The 15605-nt window shown below is 35.7% G+C and overlaps 1 protein-coding gene across 5 annotated transcripts in view; it reads left to right on the top strand.

Moving 5' to 3' along the window:
* The window catches only part of ATP8B4 (ATPase phospholipid transporting 8B4 (putative)), a 193373-nt gene that overhangs the window by 102261 nt on the left and 75507 nt on the right, over positions 1-15605 (top strand). For all 5 annotated transcript variants that reach the window (XM_074327761.2, XM_074327758.2, XM_019730670.3 and 2 more), the window contains 3 exons: positions 3478-3566; positions 6055-6251; positions 13566-13774. In XM_074327761.2, coding sequence (XP_074183862.2) covers positions 3478-3566; positions 6055-6251; positions 13566-13774 — 495 coding nt within the window. The remainder of the gene's footprint in view (positions 1-3477; positions 3567-6054; positions 6252-13565; positions 13775-15605) is intronic.

The following is a 15605-nucleotide window of genomic DNA, read 5'->3' as shown; positions in this document are numbered from 1 at the left end:
ACTGAGTTCCTCAACATACAGTCATCTTCCTCTAAAGTCTGCAGACTCTACATACCTCCCTCTCCTGTAGAGTCCAGTAACCACTCTCTCTTCTCATTCCTCCCTTATGGCTTAGATAGAAACATCTTGATTACTACTAACTCCTTGGTATTGCCTTAACCTTTTGCCTCCTCTATATCTCCACGCACACTTTTATAGAGACCCTTTATAAATAAACCTTCCTCTAATTATCCTTGCTCAATGTGTCATGTATTTCCCATTTAGACTCTGAATGAGTCACAGTCTTAAACACACCTTGATTGAATGGGTTAGTGACTTAATGAGTTAATGAATTATTTCATATGGTTTTTAAAATAGTGGTTAGAGCTTTAGAGTTAGCTATCTCTGGGTTCCAATTCTGGCTCTGATACCTATTAGGCTAAATATTTCAGGCAAATTATTTAAATTCTTTAAGTCTCAGTTTCATTATTAGTGAACAAAGGATAATAGTACCTAATTTGTTGGCTTGTTTTAAGCATTAGCTGTGATATTAGATGAAAAGCACATACGATCATTGCCTAAAACATAGCAGATACTTAATAAGTTAATTCATTAAACAAGTATTTATTGAGTGACTACGATGTGTTAGGCACTATGCTAATTACTCATGTGTGACTAAGATGGCAAACAAAACAAATGCCCTGTGTTTCTCCGAAAATAACACCTACCCTGAAAATAAGCCCCAGTTAAGATCATCAGCCAGACGGACGCATTTAGTATGTTATGACGATGTTCCAGAAGACGATGACATGACTGTATTTGAATAAATGTAGATTGTTGTACTTGAAAAAATAAGACATCCCCTGAAAATATGCCTTAATGCATCTTTTGGAGCAAAAGTAATATAAGACCTGGTCTTATTTTCGGGGAAACACGATAGTCCCTTCACTCATGTAGTTTTCAGTTTGGTAAGTGACAGAGACATTACACTCCAATAATTGTAGTAATGAATATATAATCTCAGGCTGACATAAGTGCTCTGAAAAAAAAAGAACACGGGTTCACAAGAGCATATAATGCAAGAATATGAAGGGAAAGAGCAAGTTAACTAAAAGGCACATCATGGGCAAAGGGCCTATGGCAGGCATGAGAATGAGGTGAAAAAAGCTTCAGCAGACCAATGTGGAGTATGAAGAGCATGGAGGATAGAAATGGACATGTGCCTGGAGATGTGGATAGGGGCTGGACCATGTCCGACCTTGTGGTCTGTATCAAGAATTTTGGTCTTTATCCTAAGAGCTTTGGAAGGCCATTGCAAGTTTTCAAATAGATGGTGTGTGTTTATGTGTTGAATTTGAAAGTAGTCACTCTTGACTACTACAGTGTTTGTAAAGTTGGTGAATAGCAGATCCTGGAAAGAATGCATGATTGTGGTGGGGAAGGAGGAAAAATATTGATTTGAGTTGGGGATAGAGTGGATACAGGAAGACAAAGTTACTAGGCTGTTGTTGTAGTTCATTTGAGAGATGATAGTACTTTAGATTAGAATGGAAGTCATGGAGATACACTAGACTCCTAGGTTTCTCAACTGGATGAATGATGGTGCCATTCGCTGAGATAAGGAACACTGGAGCATGGAGAGCATGGAGGACAGAGAACATATGCCTGAAGATCATAAGTTGAGCTCTTCAAGGGCCACTTGGGGGCCTTAGAAAGATTCAGGTGGAGATGTCATTTAGGCAATTAAATCTATGAATTTAAATATATGAGTTTTTAGAGCTCAGAGGAACAATCTGAGCTAGAGATATACTTTTGGCCTATAGATGGTAATTGAAGTTGTGGTCTTAGATGAGATTGCCCAGGGAAAGTGGATTGAGAAAGAAGAGAAGGTGGCCTATGACTGAGTCTTAATGAATCCCAGTATTTCATGGCTGGGCAAAGAGGGGTGGGTATCGTGGGAGACAAAGGAGCTATCAAACAGGCAGGAAGAAAAGCAGGAGAACATTGTAACACAAGGTAAATTAAGAGTGTGTTGCAAAAGGATGGAATAGTCAACAGTGTCAAAGACTGATGAGAGGTCAAAGAAGGCATGGAAGATTGATGATAGTACTATATCTATTTGGGTGGAGTGATTGGCCCAGAAACTGTGTTGAGTAATGAGAAGGAGATGAGGAAACAAGGACTGTTGAATATAGAAAATTCTTTCAAGAGATGTGGCTATGAGAGGAAGAAGAGGTGTGTGTCGCAACATCTGTGGATATATTTAAATAAATACTTAAAAACCCATTAAGTGGATTCTTAGCTAGTCTCTGTGTGTATATATGCCTAAGAAATGTAAACTTTTAGCACAGAACTGGTCTGTCAATATTTCAGCTTTTAGCAATCACAAACTTCATTTGGCCTTTGTGATCTTTACTATAAAAGAAATATTTCGCACCCTCAATGTCCATATGATTTTAATAAATGATTCTGAGAAAATGTGGGTGGCCTGCTTTACACAGCAGTGGCTGGAAATAGGACACTGGGGTACAATTTCCAAATCAAGACACTGAATTGTTCTAAGACCTAATCTTTGCTTTAGTTTGTCTTTAAAGTAAATGAAAGTCTTTAAGGATATGCCCATTCTTCCCTGAGATAAGGAACACCGGAGCAGGGAGAACTTGGAGGACAGAGATGAACATATGCCTGAAGATCATAAGTTGGGCTGGAATATATCTTAACAATATATTCTAATATTTTCCTTTGTTAATCATCTAATAATCTACCTCTAAAGAAGTTAATAATATTCTTAGAATTCTTTGAACAACGCATTTAGTACATGTATCATGATATAATGTATTTACCTGAAATAAATCTAACACAAGATGTAAGACAATCCTTGCCCTTACATAAGGTAAACATTACATATACAGGGTGTAATACACAATAAAGGCTTCGATTATTTGCTCATGTATTGTTTGGAATTATTCTGGTTTCTCCAGTGAAAGCACCTCAAATCTGTTTGGGAAACAGATCTAGAATTTTATTTCTTATTTTAACTTTCTACTTTTGACCTTCGTATTCTGAATTATGTTTATTACTGCGTTCTTTTAAACATTTCCAAATTATTGCTCACTTTGTGAATTAATTATTTTTAACTGCTTCAAACTATAAGCATATCCATACACAGATTTTTTTGAGAAATAACATTTCTTGAATCTTTCATCTGCAAATTCTGTCTGGATTTATCCTATTTAAAGCAGACGAACTCTCCTGTATTTTCCAGAGTTCTTAGGCCACCAGTTGAAAATCACATGCAACTTAATAATGGCCTTTGCTTGCTCTTAATAAAACTGGAATTATTTTGAAAAACATACTATTTTCTTTCCAGAAACATTTGATATGAGTAGGAATTCCTCCCCTTCCTCCTCCTCTCCCTCAACATCGTCTTTATCATCATCGTCATCATCATGATCTAATCATTTGAAAGTTGGTATTACAAAAAGATTTTTTTTGCAGGTCCTGACACTAAACTAATGCAGAACAGTGGTAAGACAAAGTTTAAAAGGACCAGCATTGAGAGATTGATGAATACTCTAGTACTATGGGTAAGTTACTAAACAACCGTCGGCAATATCATAAGTCATTTTAATCACAATATAGTTCTTATATTTTGCTCGAATTCTTTCAGAAGTCTATGTTCTCCTTGTGTAGTTTATATTTGGGGATCTTACATTTTGGGCCCAGTTATTTGGCCCTCTACTTTCCAGGGTATGATTTCTCAACGTTTGGTAGAGTTTCTTATGAGAGGTAGGTTAGTGCTTATGGAGCCTTCATGGCAAGTTCTGCATAGTCCAAGGATTTGTTTTTGAAAATCAAAACATACCTTTTAAGGTAGTTTGGTTTTTCTGTTGTCTGACTCTTGCTCACATCCTCTCTACATAGCTTATGGACAGGGCTGACTTCATGGGTATGTGACCTGTGCTGTTATACAGGACCCTCACTCTGAAAGACCTCACATTTGTTATTGATCTGCTGTCTATGTAGACATTCTTAATAAATTTTGAACAAGGGGTCACACATTTTAATTTTGCATTGGGCTCTGAAAATTATGTAGCTGATTCTGCTTATGAATCCTCTGAAACTGAAATCATAATTCTCCTCCTAGTCCATGGTTATCTCTTTCCTCTGAATTTTTTTTTCTCCTCTGAATTTTTTGAAATGATTTCCTCTACCACCCAGTTACCAAAAACTATCCGGTATTCCTCATAACATGCCTTTTTGTCAGTTAATCTTGTGCTATCTCAAGCAAATCTGATGGTTATTCTGATTTTTCATGTAATATTGCATTGCCCCCTTATTGTAGGGAATGGTTGAGGACATTGACTTTGAAATATGAGGACGGTAACTTTGAACCATGTTTTCCCACCTGCCCCATCACAGACTCACAAACAATTATACAATCTGAGCTCAATATATATTTGCTTAACTGATATGTAACAGTGGGACTCTGAATAAGGAAAAAAGGAAATGGACTCTTGTTTGGGCACAAAGTATTGTCCAGGCTCTGTGTTTTACTTTCAGTATCACTCTCTGACCTATCCTCTTGGGGTAGAGTCCATGGGACCAAGGGGATATGCCAGAAGGAATCTGCATCCCACCCCTAGAATTCCCAATTTAAATGGCCCTGAGTCCACTTCTAGAGTTTGCATGGGGATTGTATATCTATCCAGAACAGAGTAAAATTAGTGATTGTGAAGGAGGGATTGTCCCAGCTTTTCATACTAGAAAATTGGATGATCCATTGGGTAATTAGAAGCCAAATCTTTCTCTAAATTTGGGCATTTAATGCCAAGTATCACCAATTTTAATGATCTTAAAGTAATTCAGTTAAATTAATTTGTAGTATCAGCCATTGAAAGAAAGAGGGTACTGTGTGATACAGGTACCACATGGTAGAATTTTGGGGACTCACAATTCTAATTTTCTCTAATACATGGTTTATGTTAAATCAACTTTTCCTAAACTTTGTCTTCTTACGTGTCTATTTTGTTCATGAGAGGAAAAAGAAAACAGCCCTAGAGCATCTGAATACTCTTTCTAGAGGAGAAAGGAAATTAGAGGGAAATACATTCCTATTGTCTAGCCCCACTCCTCCCTCAACAGTGACCGGTCTCAACTCCTAACACAGTTGACACTTAGCAGAGCGAAGTCCCCTGAACACCGTATTCAGCTCAGGTCTTACCACATTCATTGAGTTTGTGTCCTTCCTTTTTAAAGCTGGGATTTTGGACTCACAAGAGACTGACCTTGCTGTCTTTCTAGTTGCTATACCTCCAAAATATCTGCTTTGCTAATATTGATATTAATCACAATGTAAGAGCTAATTTTTAGGTTACTTCCTACTTCTTTTTTCTTATCTCAAAGGGAAAGTATATGCTGTGAAATCTTTTAATTAATCCTTATTTTTCTTGCTGACCTTAAGTAAGCATTGTACAGCTAGATCTATGGCCAAGAGACTTGACTGGTCTGAGACAGTTCTTTATCACTAATATTTTCTTCCTTTGGCTTTTGTGCCTTGGGTGATCATCTAACTCTCATTTTACAGGATACTTTTGAAGGTGGAAGAGGGGAACACTATTAATATTACATCTGGACAATAGATGGAAACTGGGACTGACCAGGGCACATCAGGACATATGATCTTCTTTACTTAAGCCACTTAAACATATGTACTTTTATCATGAATTGAGGATGTAAAGTTATTAGCTTTGTGACTGTGGACAAGTTATATAATCTTTCTGTGCTTCTATTTTATTTTGTTTTGTTTTTGACCAGTAAAGTGTGAAAATGATTGTTCCTATCTCAGAGTTAATGGGAGAATTGAGAAAGTGTATGTAAAATATTTAGCTGAGTTCCTGACATAATGTTACATTTTACTCATATAATTAATGTGATTAATGATAAATAAGAAGAATGTGGTATAACTTGCTTTTCAAATGACAATTTCTTGGAGTTAGAAGTGTAATCAGATTGCATTGATGTGACTAGTTCAGGTTCAAGTTGACCTTAACCAGACCTCTATTCTCGTTTCAGATATTTGGGTTTCTGATATGCTTGGGAATTGTTCTTGCAATAGGAAATTCAATCTGGGAGAATCAAGTTGGGAATCAATTCAGAACTTTCCTTTTCTGGAGTGAAGGACAGAAGAACTCTGTGTTCTCAGGATTCTTAACATTCTGGTCATATATTATTATTCTCAATACAGTTGTACCCATTTCATTATACGTGAGGTAAGATGAGAGTTTATACTTTAGTGAAGCCATTTCTTCAAAAACCTTTGTTTTGCATAACCATTTTTGTTTGTTTTAAATTTACAGCAGTGAGATAGATGTCTTGCTCTGCTTATGATCTGCCACATCTGTTACAAATGAGGCAACTAAGAGCTTTAATCTGTTTAACTTTTACGTTTTCAAATTACAATAAATGCATTTTCTTTTCTTCTTGATTCTATTCATTTTCTCAGGAATGTTTTTCTTTGGAATATATGGACCATAATATCATCTCATACAACCTGACCAATTAGAATTCAGTTGATGTTGGGTACGAAATAAAAGAACATCTAGGGAGATCTATGGTGATGGCACTGCTCTGCCACTAATCTGGTTCCAGATACCTGGATTCAGATCCCATTCTACACTTAACTAGCACGATGATGTTGGGCAATTTACCTCACCTTTTAGTGCCTCACTTTTCTCATTTTAAAAATAGAGAAAATAATAGTTCTGCATAATAGGATTGTATGAGGAGTAAACAGACATGTAATGCTCTTAGAAAAATGCCTGACACATTGTTAGAGCTTCATGAATATTGTTTTCCTGTTATGATTTTAACCAAAAGTGAGTACATGAAGGAGTTAAAATATAGTTGGTGGTGCTTGACCATTGTTAAATAGAAGTATGATTCATAACTTTCACTACAACATGATCTGTCATTTCTAGATTTGATATCTCTCTCTCTCCCCGTGTGTGTGTGTGTGTGTGTGTGTGTGTGTGTGTGTGTGTGTGTTTGATAAGGCTTAGAAATTGGCCCTAGAGGCTGTACCTGAGACATTCTTAATCCTAATCATAGCAAGACTGAGACAGACAGTCCCAGAGACACTGGAGCCAAGATGAGACTTGGTTGTTTGACTTTCCTCATCACCAGTATTTTAACAATATACAAAATCACCAGCTCTAAATCTCCACTAATTTTTACAAGTTTCTTTTTCTCTTTTTCCAAAATTCTACTATGATGAAGCAAGGGAAGTTTAATGCACAAAATCCACCCTTGTTTTGGATAGCGGTCAGGAAACTGAAATGTCAAGTTGTGGGAAATTGACTTGAAGTAGTGGCATGTGGCCACAACACCACAAATGGCTTCGAGCCTTCTGGAACTGTGGTTAGAGTGGGCTCTATTTAAACTGTATCCTACTGGCTCATCTTTGATTCTGAGGACCTCTCATGCTTGTATCCAATTATAAAGTCTGTAGTAAATCCTGCTCTTCGCCAGAAGAGCTATGGTCAGCTTTTATAGCTTTCCTTTTATGTCCTAAATGAATAATAAATGCTCCTAGTGGCTTACCATTAGTACATGTGCAGTTTCATATGTCCCCATGCAGGAAGTATATTCTGTATACATTCTTTCTTTGAAGTACATTGGCATTTTTCATGTAATGACTTGAAAGATTGGGATTTTTTAGAGACCAAGGCGAGATTCCTAGGTTAGCATTTCTTTTTCTTCTAATGTGCCCCCTGCAGTGGTGGAAAGAAAACCTGTTTAAAATAGTCCAAATCCAGGTTCTAGTCATGGCACTGCCACTGATTGATATGTGACCATGGAGAAAGTACTTGGCTTCTCTGTGCCTTAGTTTGCATGTCAAATATGTGCTGCTCAGTAAAATGAGGGGATTCAAATAATTGGTTTCTGCGTTTCTTTCTGCTCCAAATAAGACCACCTTACCTTTAGATAGCATTTTATATTTGATATAAAGTGCATTTACATACTTCATCTCAGTTATGTATCCTAACACTCTTAGGAAGTAGTTATTGAACTTTTTTTCACAAATGAGATGATTTACTCAGAATCATGGTGTTGGTTAGGGAAAGAACCAAGATCCAAACACAAGTCTTCTGACACTTGGCACATTATTTTTTCCTCTATGCCCAAGCTGTATATGATGTATTAATCAGTGAAGATATCAGGACTGAAAAAAACAAAAGAGGCTGGAATTCTTTATCTGTTGGTAAGGCACAGTATAGATGAGGATAAATGTAAGCTTTTCCCTCACCAAATTAGAATAGTGATTCTGATCTCAGCTTGGGGGAAAAAGCATTCTGAGGAATTTCAGGGTGCTCAGTCTTAAAGACTGAGATCTAGAAAGAGAGAAGTCTCAGGTAGTATTTCTGTTTAGAGGGATAAAGGCCTTTTATATAAGCTTCCATTAACCTTTTGAATAGGTACAAAGAATAAATTAGTGCCATATGTCACTTGAGAATAAAAGTGCAGAATTTACTTTGAATGGTTTACAATTCCACGTGAGCAAAGGGTGTTGATTTTGGTTGGATATATCTCTGCTGTCAACTTGTTTATCTGTAATGCTAAAACATGCCCGGCTACAGTTTTTTAATACACCATCTTAAGAAATGCAGCTGTTGTACTGTTGTACTCCCAAGGAATTAGCTTTTGAGTGTTTTTTTTTTCCCAAAGCAATGGGAACGCATTTCCATGTTGCTTGTTTGGCCACAGAATGGGGGACATCATCAGCTCTGCTCTTCGAGTGTCCAGGCAGACAACACTGAGTAGCTTGATTATGCTAACGCTGACCACTTGTCTCTTTTTCTCTGCTATTATAAAACAAATGGCTGAATGTTCCACTGTGACTCTCTTAAACCTTTTTTTTCACAAACAAAAAGGATATTCTTATTCTCTACAGACTATTTTAAGATCTAAGAATTGCAATTAATTTGGAATTCTTCCATTGGCTTGTACTGCAATGCAGAAGGATCAAATTCTGTCCCTTTCATTATGCTTTGCGTTTTCAGGGAGCTACTTTACTTTCAGATAAATAAAAGTGTCAAGTGATTTGTACAGTTACCTGAATAATGACATTCTTAATGTCAGGTCTGCATTGGCGTTACAAAATGCCTGAATTCTAGTCTTGGCTCTCTGGTTAATTATTTGTGTGATCCAGGGTTAGTCACTTAACTTCTGTAGGTCTTAATATCCTTATCGATGAATTTAGGCAATAGCGGCTCAGGATTCATTCATGCAACACTGACTGACTGCCTATGACAAGGAAGGCACTATGCCTGGTCCGTAGGTGCTAATGCTTTTTGAATAAGAAAAACAAAGCTGAATCAGAACAGCTGCCAAGGAACTTATAAGAAGGTGCATGTAGATGGGGTACATACAGAAGATTAAACCATAACAGGAAAATACGTAAATAAATGCATATAGAGTATGACATTTGTTTATTTTTTTATTAGTTTCAAGTGTACAAAACAATGTACTTGTTAGACATTTACGCCCCTCACAAAGTGATATTCCCCTCCCCCAATCTATTATCCCTCTAACATTGTGTATAGCTGTTACAATTCCATTGACTCTATTCCTTAGGCTGTACTCCACATCCCGTGATTTTATATATATATATATATACACACACACACACACACATACATACACACACATTAAATTATAGTTGACATTCAGTATTATTCAGCTTCAGCTTCAGGTGTACACTGCAGTGGTCAGGCATCTACACAGTCCACACAATGGTCTCCCAATAAGACAAGTGCCCATCTGACACCCTACAAAATCTTTACAATATTATTGATTATATTCCCCAAACTGTCTTTCATGTCCCCATGGCAATCTTGTGACTACCAGTTTGTACTTTCTAATCCCCTCATCTTTTCCCTCATCCCCACCCCTGTCCCAACTAGCAACCATCAGTTTTTCCTCTGTATCTCTGAGACTATTTCTGTTTAGTTTGCTCATTTATTCTGTTCTTTAGATTCCACATATAAGTGAGATCATATGGTATTTGTCTTTCTGCGTCTGACTTATCTCGCTTAGCATAATGTTCTCTAGGTCCACCCATATCATTGCAAATAGTAAGATTTCATTCTTATTTATGGCCAAATGACATTTATTTTTATATGCTATGATTCTACAGAGTCATAGTGTGATTTTTAGTTCAAGTGAAAAAAAGTGTTAATATTTAAATGGCTAGAAACTGAATTGGCACCATACCACTTTTTGGAAGGGAAATGTAGATAATGTCATGCACATATAGAATTAGAACCACAGAATTTAATGCCCAGAAAGCAATTGGGTGTCATTTTTTTGTCTCGAAGAAGACACATGTTCAGAGTTAATGTAACAGGCAGCTGTCAACTTTCTCAGTTTACAATTGAGAAAACCAAAGTTTAATTACCATTAAGATTTGAAATAAGCTATGGGTCCCTGCTATTACCATTCCTATTTTCCTCTATTCTAGATGTCCTTTGTACCAAGACATGCAACTGAAATATCAATGAACAAAGTGAGACATGAAACTAATACTGAAATAAACCTATTAGAAAGGAAGACTATAGACAATGTGATTGTAAACCTAGAAAATCCAAAAGAAAGATTCTGCAAAACTCTTAGTAAGATAATTCACTTAAATGTCTGATTTTGCCACATAATCACATTTTTAATAAAAAAGCTTTTAGTATTAAAAAAAGCTTTCCGTTAGGCCAATAACAGTTAAAAAAATTATCCCATCAATAAAAGATATTATGTCTGAGAATAACCCCTTCGAGCTGTGGTGTGGACCTATGTGAAAAACAAAGCAAAACGAGACTAAATGAAAGCTCTTTGCCAATAGAGGTATTTTTCAAAATTGAATTTCTGGAAAGATGTATCCTTTTTGAAATTGTTCTAGGCATTATAAAATATAAATTCTTTTCAAATAATGAAGTGTTTAACATAGGATTAATAAAAATCTCAAATAAATTTTATGAGGAAGCTGATATATTGATTCTAAAGTTTATTTAGATAAGTATGTTGATTCTAGCAGGAAGAAAAAATGAGTGATTACAGCTAAGAATTTTTGAAAAAGAAGAGAATAAATGTTCTCCTCTATCTTCCCAGGTATTGCCAAATTTTGTAAAGCTACATAATGAAAACATGAGATGCATTAAGTGACATATTAAGGAACAAAACTGAAATCCCTAAAATAGATGCTAGTGAAAAAATAATAATTTATATGTGACATGGAAGCAGCCCAACACAATAGGAGAAAGAATTTATTGTTCAACAAATGGTGATGAAAACTTTCTGTTGGTAAAAGTTGAAATTAGCTCTTCATATATACATCATACTTCAAAAAATTCCAATTGTGATAAAGAATTAAATGTGGAAAAAGTCAACAAAGAACTAGAAGAATAATATAGACATCTGTATATATAATCTTGGCATAAAGAAGGCCTATCTAAGCAAAACTCCAAAAATAGAAACTATAAACAGAAATGATAAACTATGGATAAATTTGATCAGTTAAAAAGAGAGAATTTCTGTATGTCAAAATAGTGGAAACAAAATTAAAAGACAAATAATAAATTAGATAGCATATTTGCGTAATGTGTGCATATATAAATTATATACATATAATTCTGTTTATTTTGGTGGTTCACCTTCTTTATTCCACTATGTATAATTATTTTGTGTGATCAGAAAACATCTGTTGCAAAGGTGTGCTATCTAGTCTCTTAAGGCAGGTCTCTATTCCTAAATATAGGGGTGTAGTCTTGATTTATTATACATATAATTCTTACAAATCAATAAGACATATACGAATATCTGAATAGGAAAAGTAAAATAGGCAGATAACACTATTAGACAATTCTGAGAAGAAATACAATTGGCCAATAAAATCTGACAAAAATGTTCAACTCACTGATAAGAAATGCAGTAAACAGTAATGAGATGCAGTTGACTTGGTGTAGAGTCAAAGACAGTTTTCAATAATCTAATGGTAGAAACTGATATTGTTATAATCTTTTTAGAAATGGATTTGGCCTTATGTATGACAAAGATTGAAAAAGTTCATACCCTTGGCCACAGAAATCCCACCTCAGAGCTGGAAAGTCCTAAATCATCGCTAGATCTAGATCATGAGACAACGCTCTTGTCCTGGTAAATGGGCAGAGTGAAATGACAACACACCCCTGTTTTCACTCAATGTCTATTATGGTTTTCTCCGTGTTTCATAGAGATGCTACGTTCTATCTCTTTTGGCAAAGTGAAGTTACATCAAACAATGTATTGGAGAAAAAGTCCTCAACAACATATTTATTTATTTATTTTTAATTTATTAGGGTGACATTGGTTAGCAAAATTATGTAGGTTTCAAGTGTACATTTCTATAGTACCTCATCATATAGTTGATACCCTTTTCCCTTTTCTACCACTCCCCTGCCCCCTTACCCTCTGGTAACCACTAAACTGTTGTTTGTGTCTATGAGTTTTCGTTTCTTTGTCTTGTTCCTTTGTTGCTTTTAGTTTTATATCCCACATATGAATGAAGTCATTTTTCTTGACTTTATCTGACTTATTTTGCTTAGCATAATAATCCCAACCTCCATCCATGTTGTTGCAAATGGTAGTATTTCATCTTTTCTTATGGCTGAGTAGTATTCCATTGTGTATATATACCACATCTTCTTTATCCATTCATCTATCAAAGGACACTTTGGTTGTTTCTATGTGTTGGCCACTGTAAATAAAGCTGCAGTGAACATAGGGTACATATATATTTACAGGTAAATGTTTTCAGATTTTTTTGGTAGATATCCAGGAGAGGGATTGCTGGGTCATATGGTAATTCTATTATTTATTTTTTGAGGAACCTCCATACCGTTTTCCATAGTTGCTGTACCAATTTACATTTCCACCAGCAGTGTGTGAGGGCTCCTTTTTCTCCACAGCCTCTCCAACAGGTTTATTTGTCTGTTATTCTAACAGGTGTGAGGGTGGTATGTCATTTTGGTTTTGATTTGCATTTTCCTAATAGCTGGTGAATTTGAGCATTTTTTTCATGTATTGGTTGACTGTTTGTATGTCTTGGGAGAAGTGCCTGTTCAGGTCCTCTGTCCATTTTTTAAGTGGATTGTTTGTTTTTTGTTTTAACAACACATTTTTTTAGATCAGACAACTGACAAGCCATCTTTATAATAGTTTCTCCTAAGAAATAGGAGAGATGCCAACTAATATGCTACACAAGAAATCTCCACTGCGCTTGTGTAAGGTAAATAGACAACCATGGAACATTCTGTAAGGCTCTATGCAAAGCCAACCTATTGTTCCATGATGCTGTAAGGAAATGACTTAGAAAGGTTTACATACAGACTGCTGATATGGTTTGAAGGTCACGAGGACCTAGGAACAGACCATCCACATTTTCTTAAAACCGAAGACTTTGACAGACTTCTTACTTCGGCAAAGTTTTGTATGTTCTGAAATTGATGGAGCTTTTCTTTTTTTTTTTTTTTTTTTTTTTCCATGTTAATGGATGAAAGTGTGGAAGTAATTCGTCTGGGACACAGTTATTTTATAAACTGGGATCAGAAGATGTATTACTCTGGGAAAGCAACACCTGCTGAAGCTCGGACGACCACGCTCAATGAGGAACTGGGCCAGATTGAATATGTTTTCTCCGACAAAACGGGCACCCTCACTCAAAACATTATGACTTTTAAAAAATGTTCCATTAACGGGAGAATCTATGGTAAGGGACACAGTTCCTTTTTCTTAATGATTTGGTTAATGGTCCTTAAAAAATAATGCAATCTTATTTTTTTCTTATTAGAAAAACCCAAACCATTGCCAGCTTTTTTGTTAATATGGACACCACCAGCATCTAACACAGCATTTGACACATAATAACACTCACTAAGTATTTATTGGATGAATGTTGAATAATTTAAATGAAACTCTGGATTTCTGACCATTCACGGTTAGAGAAGGGGCTTAGATGTGATACTGTCTGACCTTCCATCCAGTGTTCCCACTGTGTGATTCTGCTCTTTGGTACTTAATGGACTCTTATCTCCGGGAGGACAGAGGCTGATTTATCTTCGTAGTCTGATTTATCTCAGTAAAAGTAATATTTTATACTTGCTTCCTATCAGCTCTGGAATTGATGTTAGTGCCTGTATTTGTGAGAATTTACTATTCATTCCTGAGAATTTGCACTACAGAGGGCTGCTCTGAGTGGCCAGACAAGCTATTCATCAACATCTGGTTCTTTCTATGCTTTTGTCAGGATACCTGCTCTGTATTTGGATTTTCAAGCATTCTATTTATATGTGATTCTTGTCTCTCCCACTTTGGCCAAATAGCAGACAGTTCCTTCTGCTGAGAACATGGGAGCTGTGCAGAGGGTTTCTGTTGGGTTCCCCTGGGCTCCCAATCTCACTTCTGAGTGTCTAGTTTCTCAGGAAATTTCAGGAGGTAAAGAAAATCCAAGAACGAGAGGAAAAACGCCCCTCTGTCTCCTAATGGGAAACTTCACACACTGCCAAATAATTTAAAGCAAGATTTGACTTTGAACAAAACTAAGAATACAAGAAGTTGATTTTTATTCTCTCCTGCCTTTTGACCTCCCTTTTCCAAACCCACCCTTGAAACCCATGGTCATCATGGTTTCCTCACCTCTTCTCTGCTCCCTCCCTTGTCTGGTAATGGACCGGATGATTTTCAAACTGGACTTGCACAAGGCCTCATTGTGCATTTTGTGTATCACTATAACAATGACTCGTAAATAAAACAGAACCTTTCCTTAAAAAGTTTTTTTTTTTTGCATTATTTTCAAAGGCTTTCTAAAAATACTGCCTTAATCCAAAAGAGTAGTTTAAATGGCAAAATTTTAGTAAGAGAATTGGAAATATTTTGAATTTGTGAATCTTTTGATTTATTTTGCCATGGCACATATTGATAATATAATAATAATAATTTGACTTCCAGGAAATGATGTGAAGGAAATTATCATGCATGTGGACCAAGATTTGTTTGTCACAGAGCTATTTCTAGAGAATGCCCTTGGTTTTCATAAATATATCCCAAGATCTTTGCAAATCTCCAAATTTACAAATTCCATAATAGCTCATAATTTCCATCATAAAATGCAGGAAAGTAACTGAAATATTTAAGTAACCTCTTTAGATTCTGAATTTATATACCATAATAATTTCTAATGCATTTATGATGCCATTAAATATATATTCTTACTAAAGTACTCGAAAAATGTTTCAGAATCACTTTTTCTTATTTTCACACAAGTTGATCTTGTTTGTATCATAGATTCAGGCCCTGGAAAATTTTGATATTCCTCTCTCATTTATCTAAATCTTTTATTTTCTGGCTCAAAACTATTATTTTCTTAGACCTCTTTAATTTTTCTTCACTCCCATCATTAGCCTTAAAAATGGGCTTTCTTTGGGGGGGACTATTTTACACAAAGACACAGTTTTGTTTTTATCATTTATTAAAATTACTGCATGTGGGGTAATAACTGGAACATAACCACAGTGAGTTGAGATTTAAATTCCAGGTGCTTG

Source organism: Rhinolophus sinicus, chromosome 3 (assembly GCF_057876585.1).
Source record: "Rhinolophus sinicus isolate RSI-liver-muscle chromosome 3, RSI-T2T, whole genome shotgun sequence".
Taxonomy (NCBI): Eukaryota; Metazoa; Chordata; class Mammalia; order Chiroptera; family Rhinolophidae; genus Rhinolophus; species Rhinolophus sinicus.
The sequence above is the reverse complement of the archived record's forward strand: the minus strand, read 5'-3'. Positions and strand labels throughout refer to the sequence as shown.